Raw genomic sequence first — 18838 nt, 5'->3', positions numbered from 1 at the left:
TGGGTGCGCATTATTTTCTTATAATTCAACGGCCTGTCATCAATCATTCCTTACCAATTTTATGTAGAAAACAATAAATCACTAAAATGACTTGTACTAGGTTTTCACGTACTGGGTCACATTTTTCATTCAAACATTAAAAGCGAATAATGGCAGATGGATGCACAACACACATTTTTCTGACTTTAATAAAAACAATAAAAGAAAGATATTTAGGCCACACATATGATGCACTCTAGTTAAATCACATTACTAAATCAGCACTTTCTGAGCATGTGTATTTACAAATCAAACCGGTTAATGTTAACATGAAATTCCATCTAAGTCATCAGGAAATGAGTTACACGTTGATATATATGACTGCAGATATTCCAAGACAAAAACATTCAAATACAGCGTGGTTATGAGGATGGTAATCTGAACTCTCTTCATTGTTTAGATGAATGGATCCATTCAGGGGTGAAGCATTGCAATATGACCTCCATTGCTTCATGGTGCCATGGCAACCGAAATCCTTCAAGAACAATTGGTACAGTCACAGATGCCAGAGCCAATAGTAGAATCAAACCATGAAGGATCTCCCCAAAACAACCTAACAGAATGAATGTCCTCAGACTAAACTGCACTGCAAACGTGACAAAAAATGACATCATTAGTGAAGATGTAAAGAGACATCGAAGGGTTTGGCTGCAGTATTTACAAGGTTTACAACAGCAACTGCGCACATATATGCGAGCATGTCTATGTGTTTCTGAATAATAAAAGATTTGGACTCAAAATATAAAATCTTTCAAGCATTATAGCACTTCTTAGAACAGATACAAATAAGCATCATTTCAAATGATGATGCTCCCTAACTAAAATGTAACAAATTTTAGTTAAGGAAACTTGATGTTAATAAACTTGATGTTTATTTCTCTTGTTGAATATTACACGCTCATCATCACCATAATTGTGGTTTACGGTTTCTTACTAAACAAGTTAAGTTAAATGTTGCACATGGCACAATGGGATGACTTGAAACGGTTCAGAATAAAGTCACCTCTGTTAATGTTGTCATTTGTTTAAACTGATGAAACTTTCCATTAATTTCTAACACTGAATAATGCTACAGGTTGAATGTGTACATGAACAGATGCTTTGACTAGTAGAGATGTCTTCTCAGTTGTCTGCTATCATTTGAAATAAACAGTAAATGCATAAAAAAAACATCAGAAAACTTCAGTCTCATATTCTCCAGTTTTGGTTCAGTTCGGCTTCGATGTTCTTCTTGTTGAAGTCTTTGTTCATCCCCAAATCCTCTACTGTCCCACTAGTGCAGGAGCTCAGAGGAGGGGAGCCTGCGGCCAGTGAATGACACTACAAAGTAAAAACATTCAATAAAGTCTACAATAAAAATAATATCTCTGTAGCTCAGTTGCATTAGCCATGCAAAGGCCTTGGGTTGGAAACCCATAGAAAACACATACATGTAAAATGTATACCAACTTGTATACCCATACCCTCCTGCTTTTAAGGGCCATTTCCATGTAAAATAGAAAGGCATGTCTAGTTTAATATGACACCTGTAATATATCATATTAATTGATTAAATGTTCGATAATCCAAAAAACTATATATATAACCCGTGCTGGCAAAATGAGTCGAAATGAGCAACAAAATGAACTTTGCCGACTTTATCAACTTGAAAACGATGTATGATTTGTTGGTATTTGACTAAAATGACAGAACTACACATGTTTGAAATTGATAAAGTCAGCAAAGATTTTTGAGGATTCAAAAGCCAAATCCATACCTTAAAATCACTGGTAAAACTAATAGATTTAGCACACACAAAGTTAAAAACAATACTATAATAGGAAAAATTATGTTTAACTTTTTTCTTTCTTTTATTGTTTGACTAACATGAGACAGACAGCTTTTAAGATCTACTGTGATGCAAGGATCTAATATAATTTTACACATCAGATATTTTTTCCCAACAGTGAACCAAACATTCACTTAAGTCATAACAGATTATTACTGTGTGAATTCTTGTCAAAACAGATATTTATAAAACTGTAATTCTGTGTAGATGTCTAGATATATCAGGGACGTGTGCTTACGTGTCTGTGCACGCTTTGGATCTGTCAGTCAGCACGAGGAAGATCGTTTTCATGTCTTATCGCTGTTATTAACTTTTTTAAAGGGCACCTATTTCATTGCTAAAAAAAACGTTATTTTGAGTATTTGGTATAATACAATGTGTTCGCGTGGTTTATGTAAAAAAAACATAGCTGTGAAAATTAAAGCGTTAATAATGCAGTAAAGCAAATTAATTTTAAAGGACAAGTTCGGTATTTTACACTTAAAGCCCTGTTTTCAGATTGTTAATGATGAAATAGAACGGTTTTGACTGAAATTTGGACATATGATGTTGGCCCGAGAATTTTCGTTTGTTAGTTGTTTCACGTCCCACCTCTACAATGGGTGTATAGGTGCACAGGAACAATCCTTCCTAAAATGCATTAAACTTTCGTTTACAAAGACGTGAAACTCACCAAGTGGTCAGGGGTGTTCACTGATATGCTCACACAAAAATCGCTGCAAAAGATGCTTTCCAACAGCTGTTTTAGCATTCGTTGTAAACTTGTGGACCTATTTTTCCAAACGCCTCACACCAGTACATTCTTCCGTTGAGAGCTTGAATAATAGACACTCCAGCCCGTTTGGTGGCGATAATCCGCCTCTACCAATTGCAAGAATACAAACAACGTTCCGGGCTCGGAGTAATACCGTTCCTCACAGCAAATCTAATACAAGTCAATGGAGTTGGACAAAACTACGATAAAACCTTTTGCAGCGATTTTTGTGTGAACATATCAGTGAACACCCCTGACCACTCGATGAGTTTCACATCTTTGTAAACGAAAGTTTAATGCATTTTAGGAAGGATTGTTCCAGTGCACCATTAAACCCATTGTAAAGGTGGGAGGTGAAACACAAAACCCCCAAAATTCTCGGGGCAGCCGCATATGTCGAAATTTCAGTCAAAACCGTTCTATTTCATCATAAACAATCTGAAAACAGGGCTTTAAGTGTAAAATACCGAACTTGTCCTTTAATAATGCAGTAAAGCAAATTAATTTTAAAGGACAAGTTCGGTATTTTACACTTAAAGCCCTGTTTTGAGATTGTTTATTATGAAATATTTGATGAAAGCATCTTTTGCAGCGATTTTTGTGTGAACATATCAGTGAACACCCCTGACCACTCGATGAGTTTCACGTCTTTGTAAAGGAAAGTTTAAGGCATTTTAGGAAGGATTGTTCCTGTGCACCTATACACCCATTGTAGAGGTGGGAGGTGATACAAGAAACACCCGCAAATTTTCGGGCCAGCATCATATGTCCAAATTTCAGTCAAAACCATTCTATTTTATCATAAACAATCTGAAAACAGGGCTTTAAGTGTAAAATACCGAACTTGTCCTTTAACGCCACTAATTTTATTAATGCATGATTAATGCAACACGCAATTTCTGTTTGACCCTTGGTCTAGCCCACAGCTGGATGAATTGAGACCCAGCAAGTGACCCACGCTGTCTAGATGAGTCTGAGGTTTTCATAAAAATAAGAACATTAAGCTCTCGTCTAGCGAATCCAATGCTCTAAATGGTCATTAAACATCTAAAATGATCTTTATCTGTACGTTTCTTGAGAGGTGTACGGTCCCAAATCCATAATCTAAAGATGAGTCTTCATTCATTTGGTTGTATTTTGTTTTTGTTTTTAAAGCATTCAGAAATGATAGAAAATAGACTGCCGGACTTGCTTGATGTTAAAATAATTATTACGAGAGATAAAGTTTGGGGCCTGATTGATGTTAAAATAGTTATTAAGAGTGACAAGACTCAAAAGCGATCTTCCTGATGCTGACGTCTGAAGCGCATGCACACAAATGTGGAAGTGCGCGACCCCGATATCAGAGGTGTATAGTACTTAAGTATTTTAGTTACATTTTCCAAGCATCTGTGCTTTATCACAGTGTTTGTCTATTTACTTTTCTTTACTAATTTTTTTTTACAACATTCTAAAGCATAGAATCATATTGTGTATTCATTATATATTGCATATAAAAATGGATTTAATGCCTAATTACATAAACGTAAAAGTACAAATTTTTTTTTTTACTTAAGTAAAAGTACAAAATATTACTAGATGTTTAATGTACTTAAAAATTAAATATAAACCAAAAACTTGAAATTATGAAATGTAGTGGAGTAAAAATTATGATAATGTGTTTTGGAATGTATGTTTTCCAAAGAAAAACACTAATAAAATACGATTAAATGAAAATGTACTTTTATGCAGAAAGTACAAATACTTAAGTACTATACAACTCTTCCCGATATATATATATATATATATATATATATATATATATATATATATATATATATATATATATATATTTAAATAGACATCTACACAAAATTACAGTTTTAATAATATCTGTTTTGACGAGATAAACAATAAAAGAAAAACATATATTTAAAGGGGCCATGGCATGAAAATCTGACTTTTTCCATGTTTAAGTGCTATGATTGGGTCCCCAGTGCTTCTATCAACCTAGAAAATGTGAAAAAGATCAACCCAGTAACTTAGTTTTGGTAAACCATTTTCTACAAGCACATGAAAAAATAGGTCGTTGAAATTTGGCTCTCCTTATGATGTCATAAGGAGCTCTTATTATAATAATACCACCCCTTAATCTGCACTATCCAACCACAGCACTGCCATTTAGTGCAGAGAAAAGCACAATTGAGTTTTAATTGCAACAAACCACCATCATTGTGATCAGTGTTTGAATTTTATCAGCTCATTTACATTTTAAAGGACACACCCAAAACGGCACATTTTTGCACACACCTACAAAGTGGCAGTTTTAACATGCTATAATAAATTATTTATATGGTATTTTGAGCTAAAACTTCACATATGTGCTCTGGGGACACCAAAGATTTATTTGACATCTTAAAAAAGTCTTGTGCCATGGCCCCTTTAACATATATTGATGACTGTTTTTGCTTTGCGTAAACAGGTGTAGTTCTGTCATGTTTGGTCAGATTTCAACAAATCATGCATTGTTTTGAAGTTTCTTAATAGAAAATGTTAAAATATAAATAACTAATTTTTGAATATGTGCTCATCCCAACTCAATTTGCCAGCACAGGTCACATATACACTTTTATAAGATTATAATCTATTTCTGAGGCCAATAAAATGTATACAGTATATTTGGGATCTGTCTATGGACATATTTGGGCTAAAACCCTGTGTGTGGACGTTTTCATGCATCAATAAGCATACCATTTTGAACAAATTCATTCTGCACATACCATACCATGTGCAAAGAACAGAACAATGAAGATTTATTGCAATAAATTGGCAGTCTGTGAACGTGTAGCACTAAGTGAATAAAGAAAGGTAATCATTTATGATCCACGAAATTTCTCAGACTGCCAAAATTGTACAGTGTGCACCAGGCTGAAAATTGAATCATGCGATACCAGCAAAAGTGTTTTTTAAAACTCCTTGTCAAACTGTGTTAACTGAGAGACTTTTCAAGGGCAGTGGTTATAGCGAGGACCTTTGTGACAGTAAAATGAACATCTGGCCTGATCTAAACACAGCTGACAGCAGCAGTGAAGGAAAATGCTGATTGTTTTATAACCCAACAATAATATTTACTCACTCTGAATCCCAGTCCTCTCCAGAGTTCAAGCCGCTTTCCTCCGAATACTGCGGTGATGCTGCAAAACATGAAATAATATTGCTGATGTGTTGATAACACAAGATCAAATGAGCTCATTACAATCGAAAAGGCAGAAACTGTGATGAGGTGAACGGAAAGTAAAACTTTGAACAGGTTACTAGCAAGCGTTTATCATCTAGCGTACATTATATCATGTAGTTCATTCCCACTTACTGTGATCCTCGGTGCAAAGTGAGCAGACACCATCCACAAGCTCTTTGGCCTTTGCTGCGAGCTGGCAGGCGGGGTCAGGGATGGGGGAGGGCGTGTCTGGGGTGTCATTTGCCGGAGATGCTCTTGTGCTCCTGTAGGATGAAGAGGTTATGGTATATGTGACCCTAGACCACAAAACCAATTTTAAATTACATGATTATATTTGTAGCAAATGCTAAAAATACACTGTATGGGTCAAAATTATAAATTTTTTATTTTATGCCAAAAATCATTATATCAGTATATTATATAAAGATCCTGTTCTATGAAATAAATATATCATTGTGTATGAATGCAGTTGTTAATGACTTCATTTTGACAACTTTTAAGATGATTTTCTCAATATTAAAAATTTTTTGGACCCTCAAATTCCAGATCCTCAAATACCGTAGTTGTCCTATTCTAAAAAACCATACATCAATGAAAACCTTATTTATACAGATGATGCATAAATCTCAATTTAAAAAAAATTCACTTTCATGGTTTTGTGGTCCAGGGTCACATATAGAGACAGAGCGCAGTTATGCAAATTTGAAAACCACGCCCACCGGGGGGAAAACAATCCAACCGTCTCCATTGACTTTGTATTGCGAGAGGCCGCCTCCTTGTCATTTCTGGCATATATCAAAAATCAGAATAATGCCTAAAAGCTGCTGTGTGACAATAACTTTTTATAAGCTGTTGAGCCGTAAAACCCAGCCTTTAAGGAGAAAAAAGTGGATCGCAGTTCTACTATTAGAAGTACTATGGAAAGTTGCCTGTTTCCACTTTTGTGTCATTAAACGCTCGTTTTTTGAGGTCGACAGCTTCTAAAAACTTATTTCTGGGTTTTTTTGGCTTGTAAGCTGTACACCTTGTCACACAGCAGCTTTTAGGCATTATTCTGTTTTTAAGTTTAATCTGTAAATAAGTTTTTTAAGCTGTCGACCCCAAAAAACAAGCGTTTAAAGACACAAAAGTGGAAACAGGCAACTTTTCATAGTACTACTATTAGTAGAAATGCGTCCACTAGGGGGAAACGTAGTCGGCAATCCGCTTTTTTCTCCTTAAAGACTGGGTTTTACGGCTCAACAGCTTATAAAAACGTATGTCTGGGTTTTTTGGCTTGTTAGCTGTACATATTGTCACACAGCAGCTTTTAGGCATTATTCTGTTTTAGTAATAAGCCAGAAATGACAAGGAGGCGGCCTCTCGCAATACAAAGTCAATGGAGAGGGTTTGATTGTTTCCCCCCCGGTGGGCGTGGTTTTCAGGTTATGACGCGCTGCGCTCTCTCTCTATGAGCCATGATGTCATTAGGGGGATACTCCAATTTAGAAGCTACTAATAAATGTTTGCATTGATAAACTCACCCATTTTCTATCCCGAACAAGTTGGTGTTGCTGAGAACTTTGTGGACATTCTGTGGAAACAGTTTCAAACTTTTAACACTTAGTTGTCACTTTTTAAATAGTACAAAAATATAGTTCATACCGTTATTCCAAAATGTTTTTGGACACTTAAAGGGGACAGAGAATGAAAAACCATTTTTACCTTGTCTTTGTTGAATAATGGTAGTCTACCAGCATTCACGAACATACAAAAAGTGCTAGACATGCTAAACATCTCAGTCTCATAGAAATTCCTCTTTTAGAAATGTCAGCCAGAAAACGGCCCAATCTGAAAAACTGATGCTTATGACATCACAGGCATCTCACTGCCCCTCCACTTTAAAATAATTGGCTACATTTTTTGAGTGGCAGCAAAGTCAGCCAATCAGTAATGAGATTGCAAGTTAAGCCAGTAGGGGGAGCCAAATAGGTGCAAAACCACTTGTTTAAAATCCCCCACCCTAATAGAGCTATCTGAGAGAGGTTTTTAGGAAGCTTCTAAGGCATTACAGACCCAAACAAAACATTTTTTGTCTACATGTCACATCTTAACCATTTTATATAGAAGATTAAAACAGCAGTAATGTAAAGTGCATCAGATAGTGTATTTTAAAGGGGGGTCTAAAGCTTTTTGATACATTCTGACTCACTAACACTGTTCACGTGTTGGATTCCGCATGCTAAACATAGGTAAAGGGCCCTATTTTAACGATCTGAAATGCAAGTGCGAAGCGCAAAGCGCAAGTGATGGGCGGATCTTGGGCGCTGTTGCTATTTTCCCGGCGGGAGAAATAACTCTTGCACCAGGCGCAAATCAATAAGGGGTTGGTCTGAAGTAGGTTCATTATTCATAGGTGTGGTTTGGGCGTAACGTTAAATAAACCAATCAGAACGCTTGCCAACATTCCCTTTAAACGCAAGGGCGCAAGTTCCATGGCGGGTTGCTATTATTATGACGGATTTACCAGGCGCACGCCAGGAGCGGTTCACAGCCGAGGAGACCGACGTTCTTGTAAGAGCAGTCAAAGACAGAGAAGTTGTTTTGTATGGGGATGGGAGAAACCCGCCCAAATCAGCATCGGTTAAACAGGCGTGGGAGGAAATAGCAAAAATTGTCTCATCAGATGGCGTGCCCAGGATGTTGCGGCGCAAGCGCAACAATGATGTCAGGAGACGGGGGAATCCCAAGCTTGCCAGCATAAATCGGGCACGCCGTGTAACGGGAGGATCTGCCTATACACAGACGCCAGCAGAGGACATCGCTGCGTCCACCCTCACCGCTGAAAGCTAAGAAACACAAGCAGTCCAACTCCAAAGTACTCTTACAAATCAAGTTCACATACATTAAGGTTTCTTATGAAAACATTTTAATTATTATTTACATAAAATAAACGTCATACAGCCACACAACAAACTTATGAAAATATTTTAATCGTTATTTGCATGATAATTTTTTTAACGCAGCCACACAAAATAAATAAAAACTATCAGCACAATGCTCACCACAATGATTTCCCTTATCTCATGTGTTAATATTTTTATTGTAACAATTTATGATTTGCAAAAATAACTGTTGCATCTGTGTAGATTAGATAAGCAAAGTGTGTGCGCGTTGTGCACGCTATACATTATGGTCAAGCATGCGCCCTTAAAATAGCATAATGAACAACGCACAACGCGCCACTGACTTTAGACTAGTTTTTTTTGGTCAGTGGCGCAATTGTTCTTTGAAACTGCAAAATAGCATCAGGGATGGTTTGCGCCGGAACACGCCTCATTTTTTGCAGGGAGCGCAAGTTCATTCCCTAGTTTGCCGATGTGCGTCTGTGGAGGGAAAAACCCGCTGTGCGCCGGTGCAAAATACGAATGATACATGCGTCACTGACAAAGTCAATTGCGCTGGGTGCAAGATAGGGCCCAAAGTGTCAAAAATGCAATTGGACATGTGACAGAGTTCAAAGTTTATATTTGCAGATTTGTAAAAAGATTACAAAAAGATTGCAGCTTCAGTCTAAACACGGCTTTACCTGGGCAAACCCAAGGAGCTTCTTGTTGGATATCTCCAGGTGTTTCCTGGTCAGTTCAGATTTTCTCAGTTGGCTGTCAATGATGGCAAGCCTCCTGTTCAGATCCATCACATCCTCCTGTGCAAAAAACATCATTTAAAACAGGTTCATTTCTATACATGTACTGCACCGCACACTACATTCCATTCCATAGCATCTAAATTGCTACATTAATACATTTTCATGCTAAAAAGATTTACTTTGGTAGCGCCAAGACTCCTTTGTTTCTTTCCGGCCAGCTGGTTCTTTAGATCTTTGATTTCAGCTTCCAGAAGCTGAATGACTTCCTCGTAGTCCTGTTCAGCACTGTTAGTCTGTCTCTGAACGGCCTCGGCTACCTGCAGCTTACTCTTCAAAGACTTGTTCTCCTCTACCGTGGCGGTGGCCTTCTGTTTCATCCACACACACACAGACAGAAACCAACACGAATGTCATAAATTAACTTCTTTAAAGGGATAGTTCAGCCAAAAATGACATTAAACCCATGATTTACTCCCCCCCAAGCTGTACGAGTTGCACATGTCCATCGTTTTTCAGACAAACACATTTTCGGATATTTTAGAAAATGTTTTAGATCTTTCAGTTGAATAAATGTAATGTTACGGGGTCCACCCATAGTCCACGACCTTCAAGTCCAACAAAAGTACGTCCATCCTTCTCAAAATAAATCCAAACGGCTCCAGGATGATAAACAAAGGTCTTCTGAGGGTGATCCGCGCGGTGTTGTTGTAGAAATATCCATATCCATACGCAGCCTACGGAGGCTACTCTGCTGCTGCTCTGTACCCCCGCCCTCTGAATTTGTCATACGTCACTTAGAAAAGTGCGTACACTACGCTAATACTCTCTCCTGAATACAGAGGAGTCTAAGATGGCGGCGCTACTGGAAGGTAGTTATTTTCGTTAATAAAGTTTTAAATATGGATATTTCTACAACAACACCACGCGGATTACCCTCAGAAGACCTTTGTTTATCATCCTGGAGCCGTTTGGATTTATTTTGTGAAGGATGGACGCACTTTTTTTGGACTTGAAGGTTGTGGACCCCGTAACATTACATTTAATCAACTGAAAGATCTAAAACATTTTCTAAAATATCCGAAAATGTGTTTGTCTGAAAAACGATGGACATATGCAACTCGGACAGCTTGGGGGTGAGTAAATCATGGGTTTAATATCATTTTTGGCCGAACTATCCCTTTAAACATTTTGTAATGTTCATAAGACTTTTGTTTATATAATGTTTTAGATAATATTTCTGTATGAAAGCGGCCTTACATCTTTAATTATACACTTTTTTAATATTCTTTATTAACTTAATTAACATTAAATCAATGATACAGCTATTCTAATACCCATCGGCCACAGTTAACGTATCATCTGCAGGTTTTACCTCAGCCGACTTCTGCAGTTCCTCCTCCAAAGTCTTCTTACTGTCTTCTGTGTCTTTTAATAACACCTGTTAGCATTGCAATAAACATACAATAAGGTCACGATGACTTTTGGTGCAGATGTTCTGCTCTGTCCTGCAGAATTTTCTAGACAGTCAACTATGAAACACTTTCACAATGCAGCTGGTAATCCGGTTACATTTCAGCGCTGTTGCTCACCTTGAGCTGCTTCATTTGCATCTGCAGTTGTTTGACTTCAGTCTGAAACTCCTCCAGCTCTTCACTGCTGTAGCTGCACTCGGACTCATAGGTCTAAAATAGAGAGCAAGACACAGCAAATGCAACGTTTCATAAAAATGTTAATAGCAGAATACTTTATATTGCTAAGTATCCACAAAGGCATAGGTTACAGAACAGTCCGACTCTGACAATCAAAGCTTTTTAAGCACTTTGATAACTTTCCTGAGAGGCAGAAAAGCTCCTATTAAGTACGCAGAGTAAATCTCCTAACTAAAATGAAGTCTCAATTTGAAGAGGTTGTGTGAGGATTCGGCAGCAGTTTAACTCATGCATATTTATTGTAAATCCTGCAGGTCTACTTACTGGGGAGTGAAAGGCAGAGGTGTCCATCAAACTAGCTGCTTCTTGATAGGAGAACATGAAGGGTCCTTGTCCGAGTCCCGCCTCCTCCAGCTTCTCTTGGTAAACATTGCGGGTGGCTTCCACAAAGTCTTAGCAGGGAAGTCATAGTATAGCACAATAAATACAATAGGTATGTTATATATGAGGATTATATAGATAATTCAAAACTTTTTCTATGGAGGTGATTTCAGGTCACATTTGCTTGTTGAGGAAAGGAAGATTTCTGCATTTAATATTAACTCATCTCCTGTCACCCAGCTAAGCCTATCATGAAAACTGCAGGAGAGAGCGCGTCTAAAGGGAATGTTTATTTATGTTTACGTGCACTTGCTCTGTGTTTGCATAGCTGATACAGGAATAGGAATACAGGCAGAAATCAAGGCAGCTCCATCTTAAACACTTTGATCACGATTTGCTATGCTGCCATTTTCCTGCTGAGAATGTTTACAGGTGGGGAACAATTTTTCCAAGTAAAATACTTTGCTATCTAAATTTGTACTAAACACAAAATGTTGTCTTGCCCTGACACGGTCACATTTTTTTGTTCTGTTTTTCGGTTTAAGCTTAAGGTTAAGGATATGAATTATAAATTACTCTTTTAAAAGGTAATTTATGTCGAAATTCTGTTATTTCTACTAGTACTGATCTGCTTTCTTCTGTTTTTGCTCTCGCAATATTACTGTTACAGTGAGGAAAATAAGTATTTGAACACCCTGCTATTTTGTAAGTTCTCCCACGTAGAAATCATGGAGGGGTCTGAAATTGTCATCGTAGGTGTCCACTGTAAGAGACATAATCTAAAAAAAATCCAGTAATCACAATGTATGATTTTGTAACTATTTATTTGTATGATACAGCTGCAAATAAGTATTTGAACATCTTAGCTAGAATTCTGACCCTCAAAGACCTGTAAGTCTGCCTTTAAAATGTCCACCTCCACTCCATTTATTATCCTAAATTAGATGCACCTGTTAGCTGCATAAAGAAACCTGTCCACCCCTTACAATCAGGAAGAATACAACTACTAACATGGCCAAGACCAAAGAGCTGTCCTAGAAACAAAAGTGTACACTTCCACACGGCTGGAAAGGGCTACGGGGAAATTGCCAAGCAGCTTGGTGAAAAAAGGTCCACTGCTGGAGCAATCATTAGAAAATGGAAGAAGCATGACTGTCAATCTCTCTCAGACTGGGGCTCCATGCAAGATCTTACCTCGTGGGGTCTCAATGATCCTAAGAAATGTGAGAAATCAGCCCAGAACTACACGGGAGGAGCTGGTCAATGACCTGAAAAGAGCTGGGACCACCATTTCCAAGGTTACTGTTGGTAATACACTAAGACGTCATGGTTTGAAATCATGCATATCACGGAAGGTTCCCCTGCTTAAACCAGCACATGTCCAGGCCCGCCTTAAGTTTGCCAATGACCATTTGGATGATCCAGAGGAGTCATGGGAGAAAGTCATGTGGTCAGATGAGCCCAAAATAAAACTTTTTAGTCATAATTCCACTAAACGTGTTTGGAAGAAGAAGAATGATGAGAACCATCCCAAGAACACCACCCCTACTGTGAAGCATGGGACAGGGCAACTGCACTGTATTAAGGAGAGGATGACCAGGGCCATGTTTTGCGAGATTTTGGGGAACAACATCCTTCCCTCATTTAAAGCATTGAAAATGGGTCGAGGGTGTGTCTTCCAACATGACAATGACCCGAAGCACACAGCCAGGATAACCAAAGAGTGGCTCTGGAAGAAGCATATCAAAGTTCTACATGGCCTAGCCAGTCTCCAGACCTAAACCCAATAGAGAATCTTTGGAGGGAGCTCAAACTCCTGTGTTTCTCCAAAACCTGACTGATCTAGAGAAGATCTGTGTGGATGAGTGGGCCAAAATCCCTCCTGCAGTGTGTGCAAACGTGGTGAAAAACTACAGGAAATGTTTGACTTCTGTAATTGCAAACAAAGGCTACTGTACCAAATATTAACATTTACTTTCTCAGGTGTTCAAATACTTATTAGCAGCTGTATCATACAAATAAATAGTTAAAAAATCATACATTGTGATTACTGGATTTTTTTTAGATTCTGTCTCTCACAGTGGGCACCTACGTTGACAATTCCTCCATGATTTCTAAGTGGGAGAACTTGCAAAATAGCAGGGTGTTCAAATACTTATTTTCCTTACTGTATATAAACTACATATAAAAGACACAATGAATAAAAGATAAAGTCTTGGGACAAATGTAAATTATGAATCAATGATAAGTAACAACGGTGCATGCTGTTGCAATGGTGGTTTAAAAAACATATTTTCTGTCAAACATTCCTAACTTGACCCTGAAACCACACAAAGATGTGAAATTTGTGGCTTTACCTCCATATGAGACTGTCCCCTGAGGGTCTGTAGTCAAACTCTCTCTCAACTGTCGTCCCTTCTCTTCAGTAACATCTAGACCCAGATAAGACAGAGCCTGCAAAAGGTTCAAAGTTATGTTAGATCTGTATACACAAGAGGGCAGTGTGGTAACAGAGGACAAGTTAGTGGCGCACAATGAAGTCCAATCCTTTGGTCCATGCACTTTAGAAATAGTACAGAAGCTGCCACTGTGGTTTTAGTGGTACCTTTTCAAAAAGTACATTTTGGTACATAAAGGATGCATATTAGTAACTCAAAGATACATATTAGTACCAAATATATACATATCTGCACCTAAATGGTACATATTAAGAGCTTTTTAAAGGGTACCATCCCAGTGATAGCTTTTGTACCTTTTTTCTAACAGTGAATGGATGACTAGTTAGTTCAAAGTCATGATTTATCTTCTGATGTCATTCCATATCTGGATCTGGTCTTATTTTCCCTACAAAACACAATGTACTACAGTTCATAGTGTCTGCCAAGCCAAACATACATTTTATTCAAAAACTGCATAAACATTGTTCTTGTTCAACAAACAATAAAGGCTTTGATGTACTTTGAGTGAAAACAATTTCAAACAAAATCTGGCAAAATCAAATGGGTTTCTGAGTTTGATATATAGTAGATTACCATGGTGAACTTTCAGAAAAACCTTTTTTTGGTCCATAACAATGATTTAATAAAAGGGTGTGACCTAGAGCCCCATCGACTTTTGAACCAAACATCTTGTCCAGTTCATTTCTTTGATCATTCTGTTAAATTTCTACTTTAAAACACAGCCCCCAAAAATTGTCCCACAAGTATTTCAGAGCCTTAAATGTAAATAATAAATTCAATTTTTTTTCAGGTGAACTGTTCTTTTCCAAAATTCTAATATGCAGTACAATAAACAATATGAAGGCACTCCATCACAGTCAACTTTGAATTTTTTTTAAATACCTGTTTGTTTACAATATAGGTGCACTGTCCCTTTAGTCTACATTTAAGTGCTCTCATCCAGTGAGACCTAATTCCTATTAATGGGCTGGTAGATTAGGGTCAACACAAGGATCAGCAGGATTAAATTAAATCTCTGCTAAACAACTGCACCATAACAAAGAGCACAGACAAAAACAGAGATCTGGGAGGAAAATATCAAAAAAATCATCTTTAACTGGAATATAGGCTGCTTTAGAAGTCAGTGGTACAGTTTACAATAGGATTACAAACCTTTAAACTTCCCTTATGCTTTTAGGAACTGCTGGATTTAATCTTGTCATTAATAAAAATACAGATTCAGGTACAAGCACAAAACCCCTGATAGACACACTAATGCTTGCACTGTGAAACCTGAAAAAACAAGACTTTTTTATTTTGGATAAATCTCATAACACTTAATATTTTCAGTGGTATTTACCAGTATCCGGATTTAATCAGATTTTTTTATTTTCTAACAACTTACAACTTACTTCCCAAAAAAGCAGGCTTACCAGATCAACTTTCTCTGATTTAAGCCGTATGTGGGGATCCAGAGAGATCTTAGGTTTGGAAACAGAAGTTGGTCTCACTGCAGTGGACGCTGGTGGAAAAGTGAAGCATTGAATCATTGAACATTTTTAAGAGTCACTCCCGAATTTAATGTCACTGAAATTTGGCCTTAATGATTTTCATTGTCTAAAAGCTCAAATAAATGGGTATTATATTAATACAATAAAGATTATAAACTGTACAATGAATTTAAATAAAACATCAGTGTGTATTGTTAATCAACTCTCTCTTTCTCTCTCTCTGATCAGCCACCCTCATCAGTTCCTCCCCGAAAGGATTTGACTGCCTCCTGATGCTCATGATTGACAGGTTGAGCTCACATACGTCAGACTCACACAGAGTCTCAGATACATCCAATGCTGGTAATTCAGGACCAACACAGCACAGCAGGGAGGAATGGATTTAACAGGTGGGACTGATGGGTCACGCATTCCCTTACAATCCAGGGCAACTAAAACAATCCAGATTAATGGTGCTTCTGTTACCAGATTTCACCAAAATTGCACAGCCATGACAGCCAAAGCACATACACATTTTATGAGACGACATGTACATAACATAGAAAAAGACAATTCGAATGATGAAAATCAGTAAGTGTCTGACACAAAATGTCAAAGGGGGCATAAAATTACAATTGTGTACTTTAATTCTATATCTTAGTAAGTGTGGATGTATAACCCCTGTACACAATACGGATGTCATGAATGAGACACTGTGCATGTAAACATCACACAATTAAGAGTTTAAGGTCATGTCAGGCCTCTTTACATTTTTCCTAACTCTTTCACCACCATTGACGAGTTAACTCATCAATTAAGAGAAAACGCTTCCCTGCCAATGAAGAGTATTTCCGGCAATCCGTAATACCGCTATTATCTTACGCAACTTATAAAACAGCTGTATGTCCGTGTATGTTTTGAGGATCACTCTGAATCTGATCTCTATCAAAAGTCAAGGGATCCACTGAAAATTTTCATCCGAAAATGGCCCAAAGAGCATTTTCAGTTTTCGGCCGAAAGACATTTATCACCAAAACAATACGGCCAAAATGTTGTGATGACGCAAACAGAAACCGCGACCTGCACGTGCTTGTCTGAAGGAACATGTATGCGGTGCGGATGTATTTAACCGCAAAAAGGCGCCAAAGTGAGCAGTTGTCTGTACGCACCGAGGCACATGCGGTTGAATGTGTCCGGTCCAGACGTGATCCTCAAGTATGCCCTTCAAAGATCAGAACTCTTTATGTGTAAACTTTAGAGAGAGTCGTGCATATGTGTCTCGTACTGTAGTCCATTAACATACATTTGCAGAATAAAGCAATGAAAAACAACGTAACGTTTTTATGCTGCGCTGTTTGGGATTCACCCTCGGTCTGTGTGCACGTTTAAGTGCCCTCAATAGTGCACACACGAGTGAGACACAAACAAGCGAACATAAAATCTTTCTATTATTGACAGGACACATATAAACAAAATTATCTCCACAGTATTATTTTTTATAATAAAAACATTTGCTTATGTCTTAAATTTATGTATAGATTACAGTCAGAAACCAGACTCTGCTTATTTGGTCTTAAAGAGACAGTAACCTCAATAAGTCTGTGTCATTAATGTTAATCAAACAACCCAAGACAAAGAGAAAATCACTTCTGTAGCTCTAAAAAAAAAATAATAATATATTTGTCGCTGGCAAACGGCCACTCTCATTGAAAATGAATAGTAGCCTGTCGCTCTGTCTCTTGTAGCTAATGTGACTGGGGGGTTAGCATCGCGCTCAAAAATAACCAAATAGTTTCGATATTTTTCTTATTTAAGACTTGACTCTTCTGTAGAACCCGATGGGTTCGGTCTGGTTCGGGCTTCATTTTTAACATTTTACACGGGCTCGGGCCGGGCTTGGGCTTGAGCTCCGGCTTTGCGAGGTAAATGAGCAGTCAAGTTCAATGCTGCTGGATGCACTATCAAACGCAGGACTGCGCTGAAGCCATACAGTGGATTTAATAATTTTCCTCAACAAAAACATGTAGCCTTGGTGAGTAAATGTTTTTCAATGTATAACAAAATATTAATTGATTCATAATTAATACATAATTTAGACAGAAAATATAGACTAATGTTGGCATTGATGGAGAGAAGTGCCGAAGCAAATCCTTTATCTTAATTTCGTTATTGCCAAATACCAGGGGCGTCAGTTTGTTTTGAAAAGTGGTGGGGACAAAAGATCAGATGAAAAAACATTACAGCAGGATGGGAAAAATATTGAATAACGGCCCATCAAAAATGGGCATAGCGTAGTAGGCCAGTCAACAACACAAAAATACTCAGCATAAAACCCTCAACAATGTTGACTGTACATGTAACAGTCCCTACAACACCAGCTCAACCGAACAGTGCCAAAGCACCATACTGTAGAAAACAGCAGCGCGTAAAGTCACTGATTACAATGAATTTCATTATTATGTAAAAGAAAACACACCATACAACACAACATATGTGACCCTGGACCACAAAACCAGTCGTACACTGCAAAAAATTATTAATGAAAAATAAATCTTAGTATTTTTGTCTTGATTTCAGTAAAAATATCTTAAAACTCTTAAATTATGATGCATTTTCTTGATGAGCAAAATGACCTAAGAAAATAAGTCTAGTTTTTAGACCAAAAATACTAAATGTAAGTGATTCTGTGCATAAACAAGCAAAAAAATCTGCCAATGGGGTAAGCAAAAAATCGTGAACATTTTTCTTAAACACTAAATTCAAGAAAAATTCAAGAAAAAATCGCTTACCCCATTGGCAGATTTTTTTGCTTGTTTTATGCACAAAATCACTTAAATTTGATATTTTTGGTCTAAAAACTTGATTTTTTGCTCATCAAGAAAAAGCATCTAAAATGTAAGAATTTTTAGATATTTTTACTGAAAACAAGGCAAAAATACTAAGATTTTTTTCTTGAAAATCTGACTTTCTTAATTAGTATTTTTGTCTTGATTTCAGTAGAAATATCTTAAAATTCTTAAATCAAGATGTATTTTCTTGATGAGCAAAATGACGTAAGAAAATTAGTCTCGTTTTTAGATAAAAACTATACAATTTAAGTGAATTTGTGCTTAAAACAAGCAAAAATATCTGCCAATGGGGTGAGAAAATTTTGCTTAAATTAAGTGTTTAAGAAAAAATAAATCTTATTTTTAGATTTTTTTTTCTCACCCTATTGACAGATATTTTTGCTTGTTTTAATCACAAATTCACTCAATTTGTTTATTTTTGTCTAAAAACTAGACTTATTTTCTTTGGTCATTTTGCTTATCAAGAAAATATATCTTGATTTAAGAATTTTTTGATATTTCTACTGAAAACAAGACAAAAATACTAAGTAAGAAAGTCATTTTTGCAGTGTAAGTCGCACAGGTA

General features: G+C 37.1%; 1 protein-coding gene across 3 annotated transcripts in view; it reads right to left on the bottom strand.

The window, feature by feature from the left end:
- Positions 1 to 33: 33 nt before the first annotated feature.
- Positions 34 to 18838, bottom strand: part of LOC135755909 (syntaxin-binding protein 4) — a 59577-nt gene continuing 40772 nt past the window's right edge. For all 3 annotated transcript variants that reach the window (XM_065271864.2, XM_065271852.2, XM_065271870.2), the window contains exons 12-22: positions 15368 to 15456; positions 13854 to 13950; positions 11440 to 11567; positions 11056 to 11148; positions 10839 to 10904; positions 9646 to 9834; positions 9407 to 9523; positions 7362 to 7411; positions 5971 to 6101; positions 5737 to 5794; positions 34 to 1359 (exon numbers count right to left, since the gene is read on the bottom strand). In XM_065271864.2, the coding sequence (XP_065127936.1) occupies positions 1326 to 1359; positions 5737 to 5794; positions 5971 to 6101; positions 7362 to 7411; positions 9407 to 9523; positions 9646 to 9834; positions 10839 to 10904; positions 11056 to 11148; positions 11440 to 11567; positions 13854 to 13950; positions 15368 to 15456 (1052 nt within the window). In that variant the 3' untranslated portion in view covers positions 34 to 1325. The remainder of the gene's footprint in view (positions 1360 to 5736; positions 5795 to 5970; positions 6102 to 7361; positions 7412 to 9406; positions 9524 to 9645; positions 9835 to 10838; positions 10905 to 11055; positions 11149 to 11439; positions 11568 to 13853; positions 13951 to 15367; positions 15457 to 18838) is intronic.

This window comes from Paramisgurnus dabryanus, chromosome 3, assembly GCF_030506205.2.
Source record: "Paramisgurnus dabryanus chromosome 3, PD_genome_1.1, whole genome shotgun sequence".
NCBI classification, from domain to species: Eukaryota; Metazoa; Chordata; class Actinopteri; order Cypriniformes; family Cobitidae; genus Paramisgurnus; species Paramisgurnus dabryanus.
The sequence above is the reverse complement of the archived record's forward strand: the minus strand, read 5'-3'. Positions and strand labels throughout refer to the sequence as shown.